This window comes from Heterodontus francisci, chromosome 32 (assembly GCF_036365525.1).
Source record: "Heterodontus francisci isolate sHetFra1 chromosome 32, sHetFra1.hap1, whole genome shotgun sequence".
NCBI classification, from domain to species: Eukaryota; Metazoa; Chordata; class Chondrichthyes; order Heterodontiformes; family Heterodontidae; genus Heterodontus; species Heterodontus francisci.
Window position 1 is genome coordinate 7353594 of NC_090402.1, and position 27393 is coordinate 7380986.

General features: G+C 42.4%; 1 protein-coding gene across 6 annotated transcripts in view; it reads right to left on the reverse strand.

The window, feature by feature from the left end:
• Positions 1–27393, reverse strand: part of ciz1a (cdkn1a interacting zinc finger protein 1a) — a 72340-nt gene that overhangs the window by 19880 nt on the left and 25067 nt on the right. For 3 of the 6 annotated variants that reach the window (XM_068012136.1, XM_068012133.1, XM_068012138.1), the window contains exons 4-11: positions 25941–26067; positions 22411–22516; positions 13861–13952; positions 12302–12366; positions 10743–10922; positions 8633–8757; positions 6403–6490; positions 1840–1953 (exon numbers count right to left, since the gene is read on the reverse strand). In XM_068012136.1, the coding sequence (XP_067868237.1) occupies positions 1840–1953; positions 6403–6490; positions 8633–8757; positions 10743–10922; positions 12302–12366; positions 13861–13952; positions 22411–22516; positions 25941–26067 (897 nt within the window). The remainder of the gene's footprint in view (positions 1–1839; positions 1954–6402; positions 6491–8632; positions 8758–10742; positions 10923–12301; positions 12367–13860; positions 13953–22410; positions 22517–25940; positions 26068–27393) is intronic. The other 3 variants (XM_068012134.1, XM_068012137.1, XM_068012135.1) reach the window with 3 other exon arrangements.

A 27393-nucleotide genomic window follows, 5' to 3' on the forward strand; every position in this document is an offset into this window, starting at 1 on the left:
GGCCAAAGGCAGGTATATGGAGTTAGGCCGCGGATCAGCCATGATCTCATTGAATGGCGGGCAGGCTCGAGGGGCTGAATGACCTACTCCTCTTCCTATCTTCCTATAAAATGACAGCCATAATTCCTCTGATTAGATATAAAGAACAAGGAGAGTGTATACAACTGGATCAACTTTTGCAGTGTGCTATGAATTATTTATGATAATTTGAGTAATAATACATTTGCAGGTTTTTCAGAAGGTGAGTCAAGTTTAAATTGAAAAATCTTTCAGCATAGGTGCCCAGGGCCCAGGCAGTATTATGCCTGCCTCTGAAGCAGGCAGTGGGCAGGTTCAATCCCTCATCACTAAAGTTCACCTACCATTGTTGGCAACAGTTCAGTTACCAAGTCACTGATGAAGTACACACTATTGGAAGTTATTTCATCTCAGGGGGATGCAACATGGATGGGTCTGATTACTCCAAATATCTCCTGATGATCTAGAGCAAGACTGTCGAACATCCGGTCCGCCAAAGGTTTCCATCCAGCCCATGGATGTATTTTAGAGATGAGAAATTTTCCTTTGGCATCCACACGAACAGGAAGAAAGGACTTCAGTTTTATGTCTTATTCAAAGGAGGTACTCCTTTAGTACCACACTAGAATGTCAGCCTACCACTGGTGTGGAGCTCAAACCCACAACCTTCTGAAACAGTGGCGCAGTGGTTAGCACCGCAGCCTCACAGCTCCAGCGACCCGGTTTCAATTCTGGGTGCTGCCTGTGTGGAGTTTGCAAGTTCTCCCTGTGTCTGCGTGGGTTTCCTCCGGGTGCTCCGGTTTCCTCCCACATGCCAAAGACTTGCAGGTTGATAGGTTAATTGGCCATTATAAATTGCCCCTAGTATAGGTGGGTGGTAGGGAAATATAGGGACAGGTGGGGATGTGGTAGGAATATGGGATTAGTGCAGGATTAGTATAAATGGGTGGTTGATGGTCGGCACAGACTCGGTGGGCCGAAGGGCCTGTTTCAGTGCTGTATCTCTAAAATAAAACTGAGACAAAAGTGGGACCCAAGAGCCAAGTTGGGACCCTAAACAACATGTCCAAATAGGAAAAAAATCAGATGACATCTTTTATATTTGAATGAATATTTCAAACTATTTGGGTGTCAATATTGTGTTAAAAGGTCACACACGAATGCACCCCAAATATCAAAAAAATGCACTCACAGTCCAACTCATCTCTGCTCAGATACATCATGTGTAGCAAACATGTCATCACAAAATGGGATAATCAGAGTTCCATTTCCCACCAATCCAGCAAATAACCTCAATTTGAAAATTCGCATCCATGTGTTTAAATCCCTCCACATCCTTGGCCCTCACGATCCCTGTAACCTCCTCCAGCCTTTCCAAGATCTCTGCGCATCTCCAGTTCTGGCCTCATTCATTACCCGATTTTCTTTGCTCTACCACTAATGCCCGTGCTTTCAGCCACCAAGGGCCTAAGATCTGGAATTCTGTCCCCAAACCTCTCTGCCCTTCTCTCCTCCTTTAAGATGCTGATCAAAAATTATATCTTTGACCAAGCTTTTCGTTTATCCTAGTACCTCCTTCTGCGGCTGGGTGTCAAATTCCATTTGATAACGCTCCTGTGAAGTGCCCTGGGATGTTTTAGTATATTAAAAGTATTATATAAATGCAAGATGTTGTTGAGATCTTTAAGCTGACTCTTCTCTCAAGCATGAGGACAGCCATTCAGAAACAAAATATAAACAAATGTTTTTTTTTTTTACTTTTAATTTCCCCTGTATTCCACTATGGAAACAAGTGAAAAGCCTAGAAAAAGCTTAGTGTACCTCTTCCACTTTCTGCTTGTGCTCTGGCGACTTCATGTGCTCCACAAACTTGCGGGGGGTTTTGAAGTGTCGGCTGCAGACAGTGCAGAAAGGCCGCAGAGAGTACTTAGCAAGCTGGTGAGAAACAGAGAACATAAATGACACAGCAACAGCATGGGGTGGGATTGGGCCAGTGATCTCCAACTGGCCCATTCTCAAAAAATAAGGACCAGCTGAATCTAGTCCATAGTACACAGTGTAGGGCTTTGAAATGGCTGCATGTTTCTCAGGTATTGTGTGATTCCATACACAGCTCACCAGAAAGAGCTGCACACCTCTTCTGTTAGTAAGAACAAAGATGACAGGGGACATTAATGTAGAGCCGATGGTATTGGGCCAGCAGCCCATTGGTATTGAGCTCAAATCCCTCCATGACAAATATTAAAAATGAACTTGAGGTCATTTTTCTGGTTTTGGCCCACACCAGCTGGGTTTTATGACTAAGAACCTAATGACAAAGCTTCAGCATGGCTCACTGAAGTCTAGTGAAAGGGAGTCCGCTAATCCCTATCTGGTCAGACATATACATGATTCCAGTGCCACACGACATGGTTCACTTGCCCACACTGCATGATTCTGAAGTTGCTTAGCAAGCTGCTCATTTGTAAAAGGCAATTATTACAAAAGGCGGCCCAACACTACTCAACAATAAATGCTCTTCTATCCTGAGTTTAATAATTGGGATAGCTGGCTGGGGTACGAGTGCCAATAACAAATGGAACAGCAGGGTATCAACTATGTTTAGCAGCCTTACTGTTTTTGTTCTGGCTTTCGAAATAAAGCAACTTTATATCAAACCCATTTCTTGTTCCTCTCTATGACATTTTTCGATATTTACATAGAATGATACAGCACAGAAAATGGCCATTCAGCCCATCGTGCTTGCGCTGGCTCTTTGTAAGAGCTATCCAATTAGTTCCACTCCCCCCACTTTTCCCATGGAACTGCAAATTTTTCCTTTTCAAGTATTTATCCAATTCTATTTTGAAAGTTACTACGGGATCTTCTTCCCCTAATCCTTCAGGGAATACCATAGTATCCAAATCTCCTGAAAAAAATCCAAATGGTTCCTTTAAAGGGAGCTGTATTTAAATAAATTGAATGTCTTTCTAATATTCCAAAGGGCATATTTAATTTAAAAAAACAAACACTGGTGCAAGTAAACCCTAAACACAACTTGCTAGTTGGAATGTTAGGACTCAAATCATAGTCACATCAGCTGGTGATGGCAACAAGCACCAAAACAATTTTTATATATCACCTTTAAAGTAGCAAAATGCCCACAGAGCTGGGAACCAAGTAAGAGGGAAAACAGGAGGTGGTCAACGGTACTGTTGAAGAGATAAATTTTACAGTGGGGAGCCAGGTAGTAAAAGAAAACATTTAGGGAAGGAGTTCAAGAGTGTGCGGCAAGATGGCTGAGGACCCTGACACTGATTGCAGAGCAGAATGCACAGCAGGTTGGAGTTGGAAGATGCAGACAGGTAGAGATGGAACGGCTGCAAAGTAAGGAGGACAAAGTAATGGGGGGTGAATGAGAATAAGAATGTGGATTTTATGTCAAATGGTGGGGTGGGCAGCCAATAGAAATCAGCACACAAGAGGGTGTTAGGCAAGTGGTATTTTATGTCAGTGGGAGAGATCTGGATGACTTGAGCTATATAGCTTGTAACTCGAGGCAAGCAAGGTGGTTTTTGGAAAAGTCAAGTCTGGAAGATGGTGTGGATGAGGCAGGTAAGACAAGGTTTTAGAAGTGGAGGTTGGAAGTATTAATGATGCATTGTATGTGGAGTTTAAAGTTCAGCTCAGGGTTGAGCAGGATTCAGTTCGAGGGGACAGTTATAGAGGTCAAGGGGATTGGGAGTTAGGGTGTCGAGGTTTTGGCAGGGGCTGAACAAGATGACTTTGGTCTTACCAATATCCAGCTGCAAACAAAAAAACAAATTCAATCATCAAAAAAAGACATATCCTTAAATTCCCCATCCAATGCTACTGTGAGTGCACTAGTACAAGGATTGCAGCAGCGCAAGGAGAAAGCTCATCACCACCTTCTTTGGGCAGCTCGGGATGGACAATAGATTCGGCCTTGCCAAGGACACCCACATCCCAAGAACAAGCCAAAAAAAAGCTTATAGATGTTAACTTCACTTCCCTTTAACAGGGACTAGGCTGCAGCTTTAACCCTTTGTTACATAAAGGGTATCTGTTCTTGAAATATTTTGACCAATTATGTCACTTTGTTAGTTTCTTTCTGCATAGTTCTGCAGAAGCATTGCAAACAAGTTTAGATTAGGAAGGAGCAAAATGATCATCCACATTTAATGTGCAGAATCAATTACTTGTGCAAAGGAAAGTGGGCAAGAGCTATAACCCCCTCGAAGCAGTGCTGGAGGGGACTAATGCTGCATTTACAGTTTCTGTAAAGAATGCTCTATTCTCAATCGTTTAATACTGTAATATTAAATCATCTCACTCAGGTTTCTTCAGTAATGCATATTATTGCTTATATTTGAACTGCATTGATAGCAATTGGTATTGTTTTGTGATTATACTTATGTCCCACACGGTCAAACCAAAAATATCAGACTTCACATCCTTCATTGGAAAGATGCAAATGGAGTGCACTGAAGTTGACTTTCTGAAACCCTCACCATGCCTTAGTTACCTCTAGACTCGACTATTCCAACATACTCCTGGCCAGCCTCCCATCTTCAACCCTCCACAAACTTTTCCTGCGATCTCCTCCAGCCCCAAAACCTTTCACAATCTCTGTTCCTCCAATTCTGGCCTCTTGCGCACCCCCAATTTTAATTGCTCCACCACTGGCGGCTGTGCTTTCAGCTGCAGAGGTCCTATGCTCTGGAATTCCCTCCCTGCACCTCTCCGCCTCTCAACCTATCACAATGCCAGCTGTTATCAAATTCTCATTTAACCACTTTTTCTGTCATGTAGGCACAGCCCGAGCACCAAGAACATTTAGGGCCAATCCAACTCCCTGCACAACCACCCCCAACTCCATTAACAGGCCCATAGAATGCTTATACACTGCATTAATAACAGAGCATATCATATTGCAATATATTACATCCATACCGCTTAAAGAGTGTGCTCGTGTGAACGCGAGTTGCCCACGAAACATGATGGGTGGTCTAAAATGGCACGTGTTACAGTAATCAACAAGTATGTTGCAGATCAGCACGGAATAAACTAAAAAAACTGTATGCGATGCAACTAGCTTTATTTAAACTACAGTAAATGCTTAGTACAAACTGTAACCCCACACCACTTGGACGGGATTAGAAGGCCTAAGTACACAAAAGGGAATTGAACATTACCGAGGTGTTCTTTACTTCTGTTTGTTTTTACATTCAGTGCGGCTTAACAAGACATGAACTAGAGTAAACACATCTGTTTCTTTCTGAAATAAATGGAGCAGCTAAAGATGCTGTAACCTGCAACTTTGACAATGACATTGGTGCAAATCATTAATAGTTATGACTTTTTGGCCAATAAAGCGACTGCTGTTTTAAACGTGGATGTTTAAGCAGTAGGGTCTATACGTGTAAATGAAACCATTCCAATGGTTGCATGCCTTCTTTCTGCATTATGGCACCTTTTACAGGGGTGGTGGGGGGCACTATACTTTTTTGGGGCCTTGTACACCCCCGTGCATCAATCTTCCCCTGCCTGTAGGCTGCCAATGATAAGATTGCATTGTAAGCAAAGCTCACAGGACACAGGATAAATTCACAATTAATGTCAGCAAGGATCTGTTCCACTGTTTGTGGACAGCGAAGAGCTAAATTCCCCCACTTGCTCACTGTTTTTAGACTCAAGGCGCAGAATTTACAGCAAGCCAAAAGAACAGAATCAGCATTAAAACAAGTAACAGATCTGCAGAACGCCTATAAAATGAAAGACAAGACTGAAACACAAAGGAAGGAACAGGAGGGACACAATAAGCCAAATCAAGTGCCTAAAAGGGAGACAAGGAGATTTTTAAGTTAGGAGCTCGTGGGTTGAAATTAAATTGAATTACTGACACCAAACTAAAATGTAAAGATGTAAGCTTCTGAGATACACAAATAGTTAAAGGCAGACGACACCAGTTTTGCATCCAGCACATTCTGCATGCTCTATGTTTACCACAAGGGGCAGACTGTCCACACATCATGCGCTTCCACAAGAAATGCTACCCATCTCAGTTTATATTGCAGACCAAGAGCAAAGTATTAACACCTATTAACTTGCATAAATTTTGCAGCAAAAAAATGTTACTTGTTAAAAAGCTGGTGACAGTAACACCTACTAGCAATAATTTGCTGTTTATGGATGTAGAAAAGTACAATTGCACAAAGGAAAACAGCAAATGCTACAAATGCACAGCAGGTTAGGCAGCATCTGAAAGGTAGTTTGATGATTCGGATGAGACCTCTCTAATCAGATAGCAAGCTATCTTTCTCTGAGAAAATGAATAAATGGCTTGTCACTGTAGCAATGTCTGCAGAAAGGTTTTCTGTCTACCTTGTGTCTCTGTGTCCTGCGATGCTCTATTACGTTCCCTCTGAAGTGGGCCTGACAGGTGCTGCACCATCTGGGCCGTTTCTTGTCACTGTGAAATAATCGTTGGTTAATTAGAACTGCCCTCGAATTTTATCTCATCACTCCTTTTCCTCCCACCATCCCTCTCCTGTCACCCTGCCTTCAAAAGGTTTTGGCCTTCACTTCTCCAACACTCAGATTGTCAAGAACTCAGTTGCACAACCCAGGTCATATCCCTTTGGAGACAGTTTAAAAAAAGGAATAGGCCATTCAACTTGTCCAGCCTATTCGGCCATTCAATCAGATCATGGCTGATCAGTGCCTCAACTCCGTTTATCTGCCTTTGCTCCATATCCCTTGATACCCTTGCCCAAGAAAATCTATCAACCTCAGTCCTGAAAATTTCCACTGACCCCACCCCAGTCAGACTTTCAGACAGAATTCCAGATTTCCATGACCCTTTCTGTGAAAGTGTGTTTCCGGATTTCCTATCTAGATGGCTTAGCTCCAACCTCAAGATTATGTCCCCTGGTTCTGGATTTCCCCCACCATAATAAATAGTTTCTCTCTGTTCCAAGCAAATCCTTTTAACTTTTTAAACACCATAATCAGATCATCTCTCAATCTCCTATACTCATGTCACGTTTGTGCAACCTGCCCTCATAACTGAACCCCTCAAGCCCCAGTATCACTTTATTTTAGAAGGGTATTCTGGTATTCCAAACGCTCCATGGTTTCTAATGCTATCCTAATGCATTCTTCAACTTTTATCAAGATATATTTGGGTTTAATAGTGAAAAGAATCAGGTTGCCACCCATCTCAACATCTGTTTCATTGAAGAACCATGCTATACAAAACAGCAATGGAATATAACAATACCAATTGATATTATACAAGATAATAAAACCTTGCTGAAGGCTAATTAACTAATGATCAAAAGGACTCTCCCAACAGTTCGGCAAGTTTATTCAATTAACGGGTGTTCTAGACAGACGAGAAAAGGTCCCTGGTTCTATCCCCAATTTGTGCTCAGTTAACTATTCTCAGCCTGAACCATAACATTAGTATTGGCCTCAGTGTCCTAGGTGGGTCAGTGCAAAATCAGGTCCTCTCTCACCCCATCCCATTGTTGATTAGTGATACTCATCAGAGTTGAGTAGCCTACTGACGCTTGCTGTCAATCACCTTTAGGAACATAAGAAAAGCACCACCCAACCAGACGACTGTAAGAAACTCTATTTAACAAATATTAGACCAAAATCTAGAAGTGATGTCTTTCAAGGCAGCATAGTTGTGTAGCTCAGACATTTGGGGCCAAATAGTAAGTTTAAAACACATGCTCAAGTTGATGTCAACAGATCTTAGTGCTCTGATTTACGTTTGATCCAAATGAGCAACGACATCAACAAAAGCCCTTTCCAGAACACCAAGGTCCACAAAGCCCAAACAAGGCAAACCAGTAAATATGAAAAAATATACAAACACAAGTAGAGTGAGATGCCTGGGTTTTGCGTACTGAATTACAAGGGCTACAGGGAGTACTATTTATTGAGCCATGACTTAAGAGATTGTGCAAAGGATTCAATTCAGGTTGCACTGTATTTAAGCATACTGATTTGTCAGGATCGATAAGAACGCTGTCCAGCTGGAAGTGCACAAGAGAGGAAGTCTCCTCACTATTTAAATAATACAATAATACTATACAAGTTAAATTTATATAGAAACTTGGTTGGACCACACCTTGAGTATTGTGCACAGTTCTGGTTGCAATATTAAAGGATATAGAGGCACTGGAGAAGGTGCAAAAAGATGCACAAGAATTGAGAGGTTATACCCATCAGAAAAGATTAAACAGGCTGGGGCTCTTTTCTCTAGACAAGAGAAGGCTGAGGGGTAACCTCAGAGAGGTCTTTAAGTTTATGAAAGGGTTCGATAAGGCAGATGTAGAGAAGATGTTTCCATTTCTGGGGGAGACCAAAGCTTGGGGCCATAAATATAAGACAGTCACTAATCCAACAGAGAATTCAAGAGGAACGTCTTTACCCAGGAGGCTCAGATGGAGCACAAAATCAGCATGGACCAGTTGGGCCGAAAGCCTTGTTTCTGTAAATTTTATCTAATTCTATGTTTATGGATCACAAACCAGTGGAGGTTTTAAATCTATGCATTTCAATGTGTTCTAAACTTTCAAGCTCTAACATATGCACTCACCTCTCCCTGCCTTTTCCCACCGTGTCTGATTTAGGAATCAGTGTGGCCAGACAAGCATTACTCATTTGCTGAATCTCCAGGAGTCGCTGATGATGACGACCCCCATTCATGTGTTTCTGAAAGTTCTTCAAAGAAAATAAAAAATGTAGATTTACTAAAAAGTTTAGCTATCAACAATATTTCAGTCAAACTAAGATGTAAGAATTCAATCTGGATATATTGGACTTTCTTTTGCAAAAATGATCATAGGGTTTCTTCAAAGACAAGACTGACACTATTTATTTTGATGAGCAGTATATATCTGCTTCCATCATATAACCGTTATTGAGAACACCTGTCCAGTGTCTTAATCAAACTGCTTGGAACAAAGCTGACAAGTCTTTGCAGACACAGTACTCCACGGAACATAAAGAATCCTTGCTGAATGATACATTTCTCCTGCACTTTGCAACTGTCATAGTCTCATACAATATGATGCATGGAGCATTACTACAATTGAGCTGTGTGTATTTATCCCCTAAAACTTCACAAATGCTTGGGTTTGCCCACTGACATTGGCTTAAAGCATTCAACTTTTGTGCTGCCATTTGCTCTGGTTATCGAACCTCAATCTAATTATAGCAACCTTCCGCCCGCTCTGTCCCCCAGAAATCATTCTGCTTTCAGCTAATGCGCCAATATCGCGATTCCACTCCCCGCATATCCCCAATGAACAGGCAAGACACTTTATTGGGATGAGCTGTGGTGTTGGCCCATTATCACATCACATCAGACAACTTTGAACAGATGTATTCTTGGAATAAAGGGATATAAGCTCAGACCGCAATGAAAGATCAATGCTTGCTGTTTGTATCCAAGCAGCCTCTCATTAAGTGTCAGTCTTTCCTGTCCTGCTTACCTCACACAAGCCACAATACCTCCAAACACATCCATATACTGAGTGAAACACTGCAGCTGACTTGCTGTTTTTCCGCAGTGTTAATGCAAGCCATCCCTCTCTCCAGTCTGGCCTCCTGATCTTGTTCAAGTTGGTGCAGCCATTACTGCTGCATAGTACTGCCAGTGTAGCTAGCTGCACAGATTCTGCACAGCCCTGGCCATTTTCTAGACATAACCTGCCCCCAGTTACGACAAGGCCCTTATTATTTAAATCATTTCCATGAAATGCATCTTACAACATAATACTGAAATTCTTAACTTTGTCTACGCCCCTTGTATTCAGAAGGATGTCAAGGGCATGGAGAAGGTACAGAGGAGATTTTAGTAGGATGATATGAGGAATGCAAAACTTTAGGAAGACCATTTCCATTGGTGAACTGGTAACAAGAGGGCATAAATTTAAGATCAAAGGAGCGAAGGAAAAGGTTAATTTCTTTTTTAAAGAAATGTAGACATGGAACAGCTTACAAAAAACAGCAGTGGAAGTATAACTTTTAAAAGAGAAATGGATATTTGAAAAGAAAAATTTAAAGGGCCACAGGAAAAGGGCAAAATGAACACAATTAATTAAGTGGATAGCTCTTTCCAAAAACCAGCACAGGTGTGATGGCTAAATGGTGCCTTCCATGCTGTAATTTTTTTTTTAAACATTGTCCTATTTGATGGTTTTTCACTTGTCCAGCTCTAGCTACACTTTGGACAAGGACACATCTTTCAACTCAATATTGACACTCTTGCCCTCTAGAAACAGACAGCCCTGCACCAGATGTGGGTGTACCAGCACCAGAAACACACACTCCATTCTACCAGTCACTTGTTCAGAATATAGGAATTTTCATATCTGAGGGATTCCTAATTGAAAGAACTCTGCTTCCATTACAAACTCTAATTACTAAAAGTATTTGTTGATACATCTAGAAAACGCCTCCTTTATGGAATCTAGAAAAAGTGTGTTTTTCTCCCTGCATTAACTTGCATCTTTCACAAAACAAAAATTTTTCATTAGTCAATCATGGCAAAATGACAGTCATTAGGTGGAGGTTACAGTAAATATGTTGGTCTGTTGTAGCCGTTCAGTTGAATAGTTATTTTAAGGTGTGCATTGGACCACTGACCATAGACTCTCCACCTACATTCACTCAGTTATACAAGCCATCACTGCTCTCTCTACCTTTTGATTGTAGCAGTTAGCATTGCAGATGTAACAGATGAACTTGGTAGGTATGGAATCCATCTCCTCAGTAGAGTCCTCACTGCCCTTGACCCCAGAGTCTGGTGCAGACGTACTGATTGCCCGACTCTCACTGCTCTGCTGGATTGTCACTTTCAGTGTACTCATGGTACTCAGCATCTGTAAGGTACATATTTTCACTCATTTTCCCAGCACATTAAGTAAACCATTCATATGAGAGGAATTGCCACCAATTGCGTGGGCTGGGGGGTGGGGGTGTGGTGGTGATAGTGGGGAAGAGGAGGGAGAGGACGATCCTATAAGAGCAGAATTCTTGTTTTGTCTGCTGACCATGATGGATAATAGTGACAGAACCACATATGTTGGCATAATTAAGCACCTAGGCTTATGTCCTTCACACCTGAAAGTGCGGTTTCCAAGGTGTCAGACCTCCAAAGTGGCACAGGACCATAAAACAAAAATTAAAATCATGCTGAGTTCAATAACCACTTAGATAGTAAGTTACTGAATATCCAACTGCTTAAACATGAACAAATCCCAAAGTAGCAAACAATGGAACAAAGAACCAGCAGAAAATCGAGCAATGAAGTCCCAGTCTCCAAAGCTACCACTCACCAACCAGCAAGTAGCAAAAACCAAACAAATTGTTATTTCTTTCAGATGCCCTGTAAGTTTCCAGAACTAGCTGACCAAATTCCAAAATGTACAGAAACTCAAGAGAAGCTGAAATAATTCACAAAAAAAACTTTATATGAGTTTTGTCATGTGCAGGATCACTTGTCACCCAAAGCCCATGGGCATCATGGTCTTGTCTAATTCACAGTATCATCTCTCTACCAGCAATCCAATGGCAGATTCACTCGTAAATTATGTTTCTGGGATAAAGTCCCAGGAAAATTTTCCTTGCTGCTGAGCCCGCTCTGTGCCCTTTTCATAGCAGAGTGGGAGCTGCTGAGAGTGATGATTTTCCAACAACTTCCATCAATGCTTCTTCAGTTGGTAATTCTCGTGATGTTTGTTTTGTGACTTTGTTTTCCCCAAGCATCATTCTTTCTAAGGACCTCAAAGCTGCAAATCCTTACCACCCTCAGCCTTCCCTTCCTTCCACAATCTACAGGCTTTCTAAATCTAAGGTCGCCATCGCTACTATCTGAATGACCAATTATGCTCTTCTCTGCTACTCTTTCAACTCAAGTGGTTTCCTGCACTACGCCATGTTTTCTCAGCAGAAAAGGGTGCATTTTCCATAATTTCATAACAGCCTTCAAATAGAAAAACTCAGAAATGTTAGCAGGTGTGACCAGCAGCCTTTGTGCTTGAATTCATGACCTTTTAACCTGGCTCCCTGGACAGTTAGTCTATTTAGGCTTTGGTCATTGTGTTTAGCAAAATCAGCTGAGGTCACCTCCAACACACAGAACAATCGAAAGGCGTGCGTTTTCACAGGTAGCTCAGGCTTCCGTTAAAATATCACGGCTTTCTGCACTTCATTAAGGCACAATGTTAAGGGTTTCAATGAAAAATGTATTTATTCTCACCTCTGTGTTAGCTGCATTGTGCTCCAAATTCTGCTGAGCTCCACTGTCTTCACATTGACTGGTTTCTGTGAATAAACAATTTTTAAAAAATGAACATGTCTTCCAAGCAACAGAGTTCTATGATTGTTTGTCTTATTTGAATGTACCTGCCACTGCTGGGACAGCTCTGGGACTAGGCACTAGACATAAGATGACACAGCTTTCAAATAAAAATGTCTCTCTGTAATTTTGAAAAAAGATTTGAAACTGTTAGGAAAGATTTGCAACCCTTATTGTCCTTTTAAGTGAAAAAGGCAGTGCAGAGAACAGCAGCCTCCCATCCAGGCAAGGACACTGGAAAAAACTTGAGGTAACTCTAAGCCAGGGAATGAGGGGTTTGCCTGGGGTGATTTCAACAATTACTCAAATTTATTCCACTTCAGAATCATCTGTCACAGGGATCTAAAATTAGGCTGTGCTACAAAACAGCAGAATCTGGTACATCAATTACGAATGTAACAAAAACTATAAAATAAAAAGTGTCTGATTAAAACCCAATATTCTGAACCGTATAATCTTAGTATCTAACAGAATAACTGGCTATTCATCTCATTTGCTGCTTTTGGAATCTAGCTGTGTGCAGACTAACTCTTGCATTTGCCTACATAACAGTGACTGCTGTCAAAGTAATTCACTGGAAGCACCTGAGGATGTCCTGAGCATATACTGTCTTTCTCCTCTCCCGGCCTCTTAAATATGTACCAGGAGCTGCATCATTCAGCCCATCTCTGTTTAACTATTAAATAAAAGCGCTGCAGGAAATTTCACACCAATGTTGTTGTATCTGCTCCACAGCACGATACCATAATGTCACGAAATACTGTATCACACAAATATTATTGGCAAGTCCAAGGAGAGCATATTAACTAGCATAATTCTAGTGATACTGTAACCTTTAATAACTCAGCTGTCTGTAGCTCTTCCCCTGACTATCTAAATTATTCTTTGAGAGTTCTGCTACAGTAGTGGGGAGTCGAATAAGTGCATAATCTAGACCAACCTTCCAGTGCAGCACTGAGTATCACTCTTCAGCTGAGATACTACACTCAAGCCTTATCTGGCATCTTAGGTGCCCCAGCGCTATTGAACTAGTTACTTGCTCAATCACAGATTTGCAACTTGCCAAGTGGTTACTCTGCCAGCTTCGATCAGCAGCCTTCACTTCCAGTCATAGTGTTTCTATTGTCACTGAGCTGTGCATCTCCAAGGTGGTGAGCGCCAAACAAAACCCACCTCTTCAGATTGAGAGTAACAGTATAGTCTTGTGTACCTTGCCATATTGCTTTTGAAATAGGGAGGGGGAGGAGCACTGCTTTTGAAATGGGGGAGGGGGCAGGGGGGGGAAGGGGGAGGGGAAAGGGAGGAGGAGGGGCATCGTCTGCACCACTGTAACTGCAATACAGCCATGAATGCTACATTTAGCAGTCAAATGTAGATGATGCGTTGGCCAGTTGGCCCCTCTGGCAATTAATGTGAATCTTCCTCCCCACGTCTACTCCAGAACTCCACAGTACCGGTACCTTCTTCCACGTCATCTCCCTTCAGTTTGCTCTTTGATGTGGCCAGCTCCACAGCATCAGACTGCTTAGTGACATCGTCATCATTTTCACTGCTGACAGAAGTATTAAACTTTGTTAAAGCTTAACCCAAAAGTGAATTAAAGACAGCACCAGACAACACATGGTAATACTCGACAACTGGCTAAGTCAGAGAATTACAAACCCACTCCCCAATGTGACCTCAACCCAATTGAAATGCAAAGAGTTGAGGTTTACCTCTTTTTAAAAACAGAGTGGAAAATATAGTTTCAAATAGAATACCCCAATATTATGCTAATGTATCAACCTTGAAACATATATCCCTGTTTGGGACAAGTGAGGGGGATTGGGGGGGGTGGGTGGTGTGGGCATTACGAGGATTTCCATTTTTTGTATGAAAACTTGGGATTCTATTTTTTTTTTTAAACTGAAAAGAATTTCAGTTACACTGAATCAGCTGGAGATGGCTGAACTTCGAGGTTTTTTTAAAAAAAGGTTTGGAACAGACTTTGACCTGAGAGCGGAATGTAAAGAGTTACTGGAAAAAAGCTGTTTGCAAAGAACCCAACAGGGGGGCTGTTTTCTGACCTGAAGGGACAGATTTTACAAGCAAGTGACAAAGGAGTGAATTCTGACTTAGCATGTGACTTGTTTCTGGGAAATTTTAGTTTCATTTTTGAACTTTAAAAGCCAGTGGGTTTGGACAAAGGTAGGCAATTGGAATTTGATTCGGACCTGCCAGATCAGAAGAAAACCAGACATGTATTGCCTCTCTGTAAAGAATCCTTGCTCTTGAAAAGCAAAACCTTGTATGAAGTGGTACTGTTGCCTCCTGCATTTGTTTTGAAGAAACCCTAAATTTGCAGAAACCTTGCATCTTTAAAAGGACTTTTGCATCAAATGTGAGAGCTGACACCTTTTGCTACACCCCTGATGGAAGACCTATGTGAAGCCTCCTACAGTTGAATCTCTGAACGCTTACCCAACACAGACTGTTCATCAACCTCGCCTGAGTGGCATCCAACTATTTGACTTTGGGACACCTTACCAAGCCAAAGAACTTCCTTCCAGATCATTGCACTCTTGAGTATTTTTAAAATTCCTTTTATTCACTTGAAACAGCTGTATACAAAAATCCCTTTTTTTCCCAGGTTAACCGGTTTTTGGATGTGTGAGCGTATGAAGGCTATGGAAAAAATAAGGAGCTTTAAGATCTCAAATTGCATATATATTTACTTCATTATTGGTTAAGACTTGGTTTTATAATAAACGGATAATTTTGTTGTTGTCTATTAAAGAAACCTGGTTGGCGTGCTTTATTCTGGGGACAAATAGAGTATCTAATTGGCTGTTTCGGTAAGTGGGAAAATTTATTGATATGCTGTGAACTGTGGTGAAGTGGGACTGAATTAACAGTGCACTCCTCACGCCTCAGTCGTAACTGGGGGAAGAGAGAAAAAAAACCAGAAAGGGTCAAGCGTTCCCTCAGGTTTTCCTCCTGGAAACAATTACATCAATGACAGACTGAACTGTATTAGTGGATCCACTGCATGCTGTGTCAGCTGTGCCTCAGTTGGTAACACTCTTGCCTGACACATAAGGTTCTGGGCTCAGGTTCCACTCCAGGACTTGAGCACAATAACATGGTGGCTAAAACCTACACCTTTCCTGTCCTAATGTCTCCGTGTAAATTTTTGTCTGATTATTCGCCTTGTATGTTTAACTATGTTAAAGGTGCTATATAAATGCAAGTTGTTGTTCCACTGGTTGGATGACTCTTTGGGTGGGGGGGGGGGGGGTGGAGGGAGGGTACAGGTTGGCTTATCTGTAAGCATTTATGGTAGCTTTACTCAAATATAACTAAAGATGACTTGAAACCATAATGTGATTATTTTTGGTTCAACAAACATTTCACAAGTAAAATTATAAAATACAAAACAGGCCTGGTGATATCAGAAAATACTGGAAATACTCAGTAGGTCAGGCAGCATCTGTGGAGAGAAAAGCAGAGTTAACGTTTCAGGTCATAGAGTTATACAGCACAGAAACAAGCCCTCTGGCCCACTGTGTCCGCGCCGGCCATCAAGCACCTATCTATTCCAGTCCCATTTTCCAGCACTTGGCCCGTAGCCTTGTATGCTATGGCTTTTCAACTGCTCATCTAAATACTTAAATGTTGTGAGGGTTCCTGCCTCTACCACCCCCTCAGGCAATGCGATCCAGATTCCAACCACCCTCTGGGTGAAAAACCTTCTCCTCAAATCACCTCTAAACCTCCTGCCCCTTACCATAAATCTATGCCCCCTGGTTATCGACACCTCCGCTAAGAGAAAAAATTTCTTGCTATCTACCCTATCGATGCCCCTCATAATTTTGTATACCTCAATCATGTCCTCCCTCAGCCTTCTTTGCTCGAAGGAAAACAACCCCAGCCTATCCAGTCTCTCTTCATAGCTGAAATGCTCCAGCCCAGGCAACATCCTGGTGAATCTCCTCTGCACCCTCTCCATTGCAATCACATCCTTCCTATGGTGTGGTGCCCAGAACTGTACACAGTACTCCAGCTGTGGCCTAACTAGCAATTTGTATAGCTCCATCAACCTCCCTGCTCTTATATTCTATGCCTCGGCTAATAAAGGCAAGTAACCTGTATGCCTCCGACCAACCTTATCTACCTGTGCTGCTGCCTTCAGTGATCTATGGACAAGTAGCCCCAAGGTCCCTCTGTACCTTCTAGGGTCCTACCATCCATTGTATATTCCCTTGCCTTGTTAGTCCTCCCAAAATGCATCACCTCACACTTAGAGTCATAGAGTCAGAGAGATACAGCACTGAAACAGGCCCCTTCGGCCTACCGAGTCTGTGCCGACCATCAACCACCCATTTATACTAATCCTGCATTAATCCCATATTCCCTACCACATCCCCTCCTACATTAATGCCATATTCCCTACCATTCTCCTACCACCTACCTACACTAGGGACAATTTACAATGGCCAATTTACCTATCAACCTGCAAGTCTTTGGCGGTGGGAGGAAACCGGAGCACCCAGCGGAAACCCACGCAGTCACAGGGAGAACTTGCAAACTCCGCACAGGCAGTACCGAGAACCGAACCCGGGTCGCTGGAGCTGTGAGGCTGCGGTGCTAACCACTGCGCCGCCATCAGGATTAAGTTCCATTTGCCACTAGTCTGCCCATCTTACCAGCCCATCTATATCGTCCTGGAATCTAAGGCTTTCCTCCTCACTATTTACGACACCACTAACTTTCATGTCATCTGCGAACTTACTGATCATACCTCCTATATTCAGGTCTAAATCCTTAACGTACACTAAAAACAGCAAGGGTCCCAACACCGATCCCTGTGGTACACCACTGGTCATAGGCTTCCAATCGCAAAAACAACCCTCGACCATCACCCTCTGCCTCCTGCCATTAAGCCAATTTCGGATCCAATTTGCCAAATTGCCCTGGATCCCATGGGCTCTTACCTTCTTAACCAATCTCCCATGCGGGACCTTATCAAAAGCCTTACTGAACGAAGACTACATCAACTGCTTTACCCTCATCTGCACATCTAGTAACCTCCTCAAAAAAGTAAATCAAATTTGTTAGACATGATCTCCCCCAACAAAGCCATGCTGACTATCCTTGATTAATCCCTGTACCTCCAAGTGGAGATTAACCCTGTCTCTCAGAATTTTTTCCAATAGTTTTCCTAACACTGATGTTAGACTCACTGGCCTGTAATTATCTGCTTTATCCCTGCTACCCTTCTTGAATAATGGTACCACATTCGCTGCCCTCCAGTCCTCTGGCACCTTTCCTGTAGCCAAAGAGGATTTGAAAATTTGTGTCAGAGCCCCTGCAATCTCCTCCCTTGCCTCACATAACAGCCTGGGATACATCTCATCTGGGCCTGGGGATTTATCCACTTTTAAGCCTGCTAAAACCGCTGACACCTCCTCCCTTTCAATGCTAATTTGTTCAAGTATATCACAATCCTCCTCCCTGATCTCGACACCTACATCATCCTTCTCCATAATGAACACAGATGAAAAGTAATCATTTAAAACCTCAGCCACGTCCTCCAGCTCCACACACAGATTGCCACTTTGATCTCTAATGGGCCCTACTCTTTCCCTGGTTATCCTCTTGCCCTTAATATACTTATAAAAGAGAATGGTTCTGATGAAAAGGTCACAAACCTGAAATGTTAACTTTACTTCTCTCTCCACAGATGCTGCCTAACCTGCTGAGTACTTTCAGCACTTTGTTTTTATTTCAGATTTCCAGCATCTGCTGTATTTTGCTTTTATTCTGGTGATAACATCCTTTTTTTTAAAAAAAAGGATGCATCTTAATTATTTCATTGCATTTGGATTACGAATCTTAGGAACAAGGTCACTACCACGAAACTTAAATTGTGAAGCAAAGCTTTTTAAGCCTTACAATTTCAGAAACTCATGAGTTGAACTATTAACAAACAAAGCATTATTAGAGGACTGGAGTCATGCTTCACAGGGCCACACAGATAGTTCCTCGTTTTCAAGATGCTAATGCTTAAATTTAGCTGCTGGAGCAAAAGGTAATTAATTTAAGTCACTCTAAATCACTTGAGATTCCCCCAAGGAGATTCTCTCATGCAAGGTTGTTTGCGAGGTTCTGGGTGCAACTTATAAAGAGTGCAATTGCTTGACTACTCTTGAATTTAAACTGAGTGGTACAACAGGTTGGAACACAGTCACTCCCGGGAAAAGGTTTTGTCTTAAGGCCAGACTGATGAGATAACCATCACTTCTCTCTCTCTTTTTAGAAAAAGCACAGTTTCAGTGAAATACCAGCTTTTCCCCAGAGTAAAGTTTAATAAATTCACTTATTTCTCAAGGACTAGAGCCTGGCCTCTGCATGTGTGCTTCTATCCACAGCAGCGCAGCAAGAACGGCACTTTGTGTGGAGAACTGTGGTTGCAATCCCAGCTTTTGTGTGTCAGCTTTGGCTCAGTGGGTTGCACTCTAGCCTGCGTTACATGGTTGTGGGTTCCCGTCCCACTCCAAAGACTTGAACACCAAAAAAATCTAGGCTGACACTCCAGAGCAGTACTGAGGGAGTGCTGCACCATCAGACACAACGTTAAACTGAGGCCTAGTCTGCTCTCTCAGCTGGATATAAAAAAATCCCATGGCATTATTTCAAAGAAGAGCAGGGGAGTTCTCCCCAGTGTCCTGGCCAATATTTATCCCTCAATCAACATCACTAAAAACATGTCATCTGGTCATTATCACATTGCAGTTTTAGGGAACTGTGCACAAACTGAGTGCTGCATTTCCCGTGTTACAACAGTGACCACACTTCACTGGCTGTAAAGTTCTTTGGAGCGTCCTGAGGTCATGAAAGGCGCTGCATAAATACAAGTCTTTCTTTTTCTGACCATTCTAAGGCGTTGTCGATTGGAATGCAATCTTGTTACAAATCAAAATGCATGTTTTAAAATTCAGAAATGACCATAAAACATATATGTTTTTGCCATTCATGCTAGCCCGTAAACATCATAAAACCTTTCACTTGATCAGAATTACAGCAAGGTGGGGGCACCAATGCACAGCACCTCAGTGATAAGAAAAGGGACAGCAGTCATGTTCCTCATGCAGATTATTGCCTCGGACCTGTCATGGTGGATAAGCACACAGTAAAGATCAGGCTCCATTCCATGGGGTGGGGAAAGAGAAGAATCAGAGGAAGACAAGACTCCAGGACCATTCCCGTATACCTGATGGCAACGTTAGGGAGGTATTAGTTTAGTTCTTAGTTTAGAGATACAGCACTGAAACAGGCCCTTCGGCCCACCGAGTCTGTGCCGACCATCAACCACCCATTTCTACTAATCCTACACTAATTCCATATTCCTACCACATCCCCACCTGTCCCTATATTTCCCTACCACCTACCTATACTAGGGGCAATTTATAATGGCCAATTAACCTATCAACCTGCAAGTCCTTTGGCTGTGGGAGGAAACCAGAGCACCCGGAGGAAACCCACGCAGACACAGGGAGAACTTGCAAACTCCACACAGGCAGTATCCAGAATTGAACCCGGGTCGCTGGAGCTGTGAGGCTGCAGTGCTAACCACTGCGCCACCCCAAATAAGAACTCTGGTCAAAAAAAATATCACCTGCTATTCTAAGGGTCAAGTATGTACCGGAGGGAAACTTCACAGTGTAACCATGGGAGTGTGACAGCAAGCCAAAGAGAATAGCAAATCAGAGTCATAGAGGCATTTACAGCACAGAAGAGGCCATTCGGCCAATTGAGTCCATGCCACGACATAGAAAAGAAAGCTAACTCACTGACATTTTAGTGGGGAAATGCACCACCAGGTGTAACAAGAGACACAAAGACTAGGGAAATAAATTCCTAATTAAAATCACGGGTTTGTATCTGCTTAGATAATCTGAGCTAGGGTAGAAATGTAGACAGTGCAAATGTTTGGGGTAAGCAGGGTGTGTGTATAAAGTGCGAATAAGTAAAGAAGCAGGATAGGCTGTGATGCCCTCACGTGGTCAAACAAGCCCAGCAGTGTAGATGGAAGCATAAAATTACAAAGGGCTGTTAACAGATTAAGTGAATGGGCACTGTGGTAACAGATATCACTAAGTACGAGGTCATCAATTTTGGCCCTAAAAGGGATAGATCAAAGTACTGCATAAATGGTGAAAAGCTAAAAACAGTGAAGGACTGAAGAGACTTGGGGGTCCATGGAGAGCGCGAGTGTTCATTCAGAGAGCGGGAAACAGCGAGAGCGGAGCATTACGAGCCAGCGCGATGGGAGAGAGCGAGCGCGAGCCAGCGCGGTGGGTGGGAGAGAGAGAGAGCGAGCCAGTGCGGTGGGTGGGAGAGAGAGAGAGCGAGCCAGTGCGGTGGGTGGGAGAGAGAGAGCGCGAGCCAGCGCGGTGGGGGGGGGGGGGAGAGAGAGAGAGAGAGAGAGAGAGCCAGCGCTGTGGGAGAGAGAGAGAGAGCCAGCATGGTGGTGGTGGGGGGGGGAAAGAGAGAGAGAGAGGGAGAAGGAGACAGAGCGGTGGAAGAGAGAGAGAGAGCGAGACAGCGCAGTGGGAGGGAGAGAGAGAGAGCGAGACAGCGCGGTGGGAGGGAGAGAGAGAGCGAGACAGCGCGGTGGGAGAGAGAGACAGAGAGAGAGGGGGAGCCAGAGTGGTGGGAGAGGGGGAGCCAGAGTGGTGGGAGAGGGGGAGCTTTCAGAACTTGAGTAGCAGTTGACAATACTGAGGTGTATCTGTGAGGTTGCTTTGTGGATAGCATGTTTATAGATGTCATCACTTTGCAACTTGAATACAGGGAGAGACAGACAGACAGGGGGAGAGAGAGAGAGAGAGAGAGACTGAGACAGAGTCAGGGCTTGGGAGAGATAGAAACAGAGGGAGAGAGAGATAGAGGGAGAAAAAGGGTGGGACTGCCAAATCTAGAGCTCCAAGGATGTCAAGGAGTTTACAGGGTAAGATAAGGCTGAAAAGGAAAGCTTACGTCCGATACCTAGAACTCAATACTACAGAAAGCAGAGAGGAGTATAGGAAGTAGAGGGGTGAAATCAAAAAGGAAATTAGAAAAGCTAAGAGGGCATGAAAGAATATTGGCAAGCAAAGTCAAGGTGAAACCAAAGATGTTTTATCAATGCATTAAGAGTAAGAGGATAACTAAGGAAAGAGTAGGGCCCATAAAAGACCAAAAGGATAACCTATATGCAGGGGCAGAAGTTGTTGGTATTGTTCTTAATGATTACTTTGCATTGGTCTTCACAAAAGAGGAGGACGATGCAGACTTTGTAGTTAAGGAAGCAGGGTATGAAGTATTGGATGTGATAAACATAGGGAAAGAGGAAGTATTAATGGGATTAGCATCCTTGAAAGTTGATAAAATTACCGGGACCGGATGAAATGTACCCCAGGCTGTTAAAAGAAACAAGAGAGGAAATAGCGGAAGGTCTGACCATTATTTTCCCATCCTCACTGGATACAGGTGTGGTGCCAGTGGATTGAAGGACTGCTAATGTTGTACCTCTGTTTAAAAAGGGTGCGAGGTATAGACCAAATAATTACAGGTGTCAGTCTAACCTCAGTAGTGGGCAAATTATCGCAATGAATTCTGAGAGACAGGAGAAGCTGTCACTTAAAAGGGCACAGATTAATGAAGGATGGTCAGCATGATTTGTTAAAGGAAGATCTCATCTGACCAACTTAATCACATTTTTTGAAGTAGTAACAAGGAAGCGGTATCGAGGGACATGGGGTAAAGGCGTCAAATCATGGCTGATCTGTGACCTCTGAATAGTGGAACAGGCTCAAAGGGTTAAATGACAGACCCCCATTCCTACGACACCAACTATCCAGGCTTACATGTGAAGGTGAGTATTTGAGCAAGGCGCTGGGTAACAGTTGATGCCTATGGTACCATACCACACCTGCCTCAAGGGCAGGTGGGAAAAGCAGAAGCAATTTAAAACAACTTTCAAATACCTCCCAAGCCTTCTCCTTTTTACTTCTGGTTCGTCAGTTTGTGAAGAATCTTCATCTTTCAGAGGTATAAAATGGGCAGCCTTTTTTGTCTCAGCAGGTTTGTTACCTGATTAAAAAGAAACACCAATTAATTCCACTTAAAATACTATAATTGAAACTTGCTTACCCTCCCATCATTTTAATTTGATCTCAAAAAATACCAACCACAATAACCTCCTCAGCTCATCTATTTTAGTCACTGATAGATGGGGTTCATAAAGTTGCCAGATCACATTCTTGCTACTGCAGTAAAATGGTTTCAGACTGCAGCAATTAGTGTTCAATATCGACATGATAAATATGATGACAACCAGGAAAGAAGGGTGAAGCAGGAACCAAATATGAACGATCTCTAATTTGAAAGTTTCTTTGATTTCAGCCTGCCATTACACTGCATTCAGTACAGAGGAACAGATTTAATAAAAGGAGAGGGGCATGCAGGGAAGGGAACAGAAGTAAGCAGAAGGGTCACTCTGGACTGCTCCCAGACAATCCATCACTGCCACTGCCAGTTGGCAAACAACTACAGGCTTCAGAATAGTGCAAGCACCCTAAAGGGAAAACTGATAACTTGCACTAATGCAACATTTACACAACATCCCAAGGCATTTCTACAGGGTTAAAAACAAGAAATGTTGGAATCACTCAGCAGGTCTGGCAGCATCTGTGGAAAGAGAAGCAGAGTTAACGTTTCGGGTCAGTGACCCTTCTTCGGAACTGACAAATATTAGAAAAGTCACAGATTATAAGCAAGTGAGGTGGGGGTGGGGCAAGAGATAACAAAGGAGAAGGTGCACCTTCTCCTTTGTTATCTCTTGCCCCACCCCCACCTCACTTGCTTATAATCTGTGACTTTTCTAATATTTGTCAGTTCCGAAGAAGGGTCACTGACCCGAAACGTTAACTCTGCTTCTCTTTCCACAGATGCTGCCAGACCTGCTGAGTGATTCCAGCATTTCTTGTTTTTATTTCAGATTTCCAGCATCCGCAGTATTTTGCTTTCATTTCTACAGGGTATTGGAGTACAAGAAGTGCAGGAAATGTGGGGGCTGATGGCTAAAAGCTCTGCCTCCTACTTTAGAATACTAATAGAAAAGGTTTTAAAGAGAAAGTTTCAGAGTATCTGGTGAAGATTCCAGGAACATTACTACTGAAGTAACGGTGAATTCAAAAGAGGTCAAAGGCAGAAGAGCAGAGGGTGCATACTGGTACATAAGGCTCTGAAGATAAGCAGGAGTGAACGCAGCAGTGAAATTTGTAGACAAAGACAAGAAATCGTAATTCAGAAAGTTGGGGGACAAGGAGCCAATGGATAGCTGCCAAGGACAAACTACAGGGGAGCAAAACCTAGTAAAGAACACACTGTGGCTAGTAGAATTTTTGATGAGTTGGAGTTTACATAGGGTGGAACTTGAGATTTGAAAGGAAGAGTTTCAAACTGATGACTGTGTAGAATAGGGTTTCAGTGGCAGTGCAGGAGAGGCAATGGGGAAAATGTAGTCATAGTGCTGGAGAGAATGAGAATGTGTTTAAAGTAACACTTGCTAACATAACATCTGTATTGACAAGTAGTCTTGGAACAAATGATTAGTCACAATAAAATAATATATGCATGGAGAATAGTGTATTTAAAAATACCTACAGTTAGCTACTACAAACATCTTTTACAACTTATAAGCTCAAAAGAATCAACATCTCAGAGGATCTAAATGTTTCAGTAAATATTGAAATATTCTAGATACATGGATGAGAAGCATTTTATGCAGTAACTGCTCAGGTGATAAAACACCATAATTTGTGAGAATGACACTCAGCAGTTCACCAATTGACTTTATTCCAGTTCTTGTGTGTTCAGCGGTATGCAAGGCGTTATAGCATTAATTCTGCATTCACGCAGCCACTGGAGATTGCAATGTAGTGTGATAGAATGATGGACAAAAAGAGCAATTGGGACCGAAAGAATAGAAAATCTAGGAACAAGAAGTCAATCTAGTTCAACAAGCCTGCACCCCCATTTCTTTTGAAGCTTCAAGAGCATTAAACAGGAAAGGACATTGACAGTAGCAAATTAAACAGGCAGATTCTCTAATTCGATGAGAGATGCAGTTTGTAAATACAATTGTTTGCATTACATGAATAGGAAGGACAGAAAAGGCCTGTCTGGTCCATCCAATCTATTCTATACTGTCATGAAGTAATTTATACACACCATCAGCCCCATTCACCAGCCCTGCTATCTCCTGCATGGTATATACATGCCTGGCAATGCCCCTATCCAAGTACATGATGTTATATTTACCCATACTAGCAGAGACCTGCGAAACACTTGCAGTCAAATTAGTATCTTTATTACAAAGTCCTTCTTTAAATACAGGCTTCCCTTGTTATTCTTTCACCAAAACTTTAATAGAGTGAAAAGTTCTCACACTAGAAAAAGCTAAATAAAGCAGTCCATGTGTAAATACAAATTTTGTCAAAAGTCTGGCCTTGTGACTTGATTATAGTCATAGAATATGAAAGTTTAATTGGGAACTGTTTTCTCCCGAGTTGAAAAGGCAGATTTATCCCAGATGGGCTCCACATTATTCAAGGAATGAACACTATTTTCTTGAAATCGGCCTGTTATAATTTCAGCATCTATCGCTGAAGAAAACAGCTTCCTAATTACCAATCTTGTTCCATGGCAAAGTCCTTGTTTAGGATTCAAGTTTCGTAGCAACATTATAACTGCTCCTTCCTTATAAGGTGGTATGGCCATTGGAGTTAGACGATACAGAATATACTGTTATCATCTTCATCGATAGAATCAACGCTGATGTATTCTTTTAATTCACCTGAGAGCTTTTCTAAAACTTTTTCATTCAAATCTATTGAATCTTCAATAACAAAGAATAGCTTTTAAATAAAAAGTTGTATCAAATAGTTGTCCCCACCATTTTGTTATACTTAATCAATTCCATCATCTTATCGACCCCTCCCATGCCATCCCCTCCCATTCCTTCCATCCCTCCTTCACAAACAATTTCTCCAGCCAGGGTAGCTTTGTTGTTGGGCTCCCCTTACCTTCCACTGTTTGTTCTCTACCATCACCCCTAACCCGCCACCAGTTGTTGGCAGCTGCATGTGTGTCACACACCGCCCACCAATTAAACAGACCAGACATGCCCCTTAAACTGACCAATCAAAACAGTGTGGCCAGATAAAAACCAAGTATTATTATAGATTAAAAGACGTCTGCCTGAAATGAGCCATTGCATCTATAACTGCCTGAAAACTACGGTAGACCTTGTAGGTGCAGCTCTTACAGAGTATGATTTTCAGAGCTATTTTTAAAAGGATATTAGCAAATATACACAACCAAAAGCTTAGAGGGGCAAATATGATTAGGAAGTCAACATTGAAAAAGATTTGCTTTGCCTTCCTATTTCATTACCTTGCAGGCTTTTGAGTTACAGATGGTATTAATATAACTTTGTTTGCAATCTTAGTACCTGTTGATTCCTTTGTTACAGGTTCTGTGTTGGTTTTGTCTGCATCACATTTCTCATCCATTTTTGCCCGGAATGGCTCCCGTGGAGGATAGCGGTCCCTTCTCATATCCTGCATTCTCTTAAAATCCTGCAAGTCAGAACATTTTGTGTTCAGTGGAAAGTCATGTACCAAAACTAAAACATGGGCTAAGGCATCATACCGATACACTATTCAATATGCAAGGTGAAGCTATAGTATGGTGCACCCAGGTACGACAACACTGGCTGCATTTATCCATGACACATACACGGTTCTGAATAGCAGGTTGAGAATAAAAGACTTTTAAAATGGAGTTGAGTAGCTCTTTAAAAGCCATGTCTCAAAGGTGCTAGTCCAATTTCTCAAAGGTGCTAAGACTATGGCTTTGTACACTGAATTTGGTCTGTATTGAAGCTGTGGATGCTGCACACTCGTCTGTAGCGCCTGCCAAATGTACGGTTTGCTTCTGAAAGCCTATTGTCCACTTCCTTGTCTATGGTGACATCAAACGAGATAACGCTCCCCAAATAGGTAAACTGTTTGACGGCATTCAGCCCGGTTCCCTCGACGACAATGCTCGGTGGTCTATATTCTTCTTGGGGTGCAGGCTGACGCAGGACTTCTGTTTTCTTTAAACTGCTTTTTAGTCCAAAGAGTTGTGCCAGCCAGCCAGAAAAAGAAAAGACAGCATATCGTCAAGCATGCAGCACCCTTCAATGTAAATCATGAACATCCAAAATGACTGGTGGATTGCGCTTGTGAGAAAAAAACATAACTGTACGCTGCTACCTGTGACATAGAAGTTTCTATAAAGCACTAATATCTGTCTATGGACCAGCACATGTTATGAGTCACCCTGTATAAAAAAGACATTTGCAGGTGCTTTAAACACATTTAAAAAGAATTCATTCATGGGATGTGGGCAACACTGGCTAGGCCAGCATTTATTACCCATCCCCAATTGCCCTTGAGAAGAATATAAGAAATAGGAGCAGGCCATTCGGCCCCTCAAACCTGCCCCGTCATTCAATAAGATCATGGCTGATCTGCCCCACACCTCACCTCCTCAGCCCTCAACCTGATATTTCAAAAATCTATCTACCTCCTCTTTAAATACTCTCAGTGATCTAGCCTCCACAACTCTCGGGGGTAGAGAATTCCAGACATTCTCTACCCTCTGGGAGAAGAAATTATTTTGCATCTCAGTTTTAAATGAGTGTCCCCTTATTCTGCAACTATGTCCCCTAGTTTGAGATTCCCCCACTTGTGGAAACATCTTCTCAACATCTACCCTGTCAAGCCCCCTCAGAATCTTGTACATTTGAATAAGATCACCCCTCATTCTTCTAAACTCTAATGAATAAAGGCCTAACCTGTTTAGATGTTCTTGATAAGTCAACCCCTTCATCCCAGGAATCAGCCTCGTGAATCTCT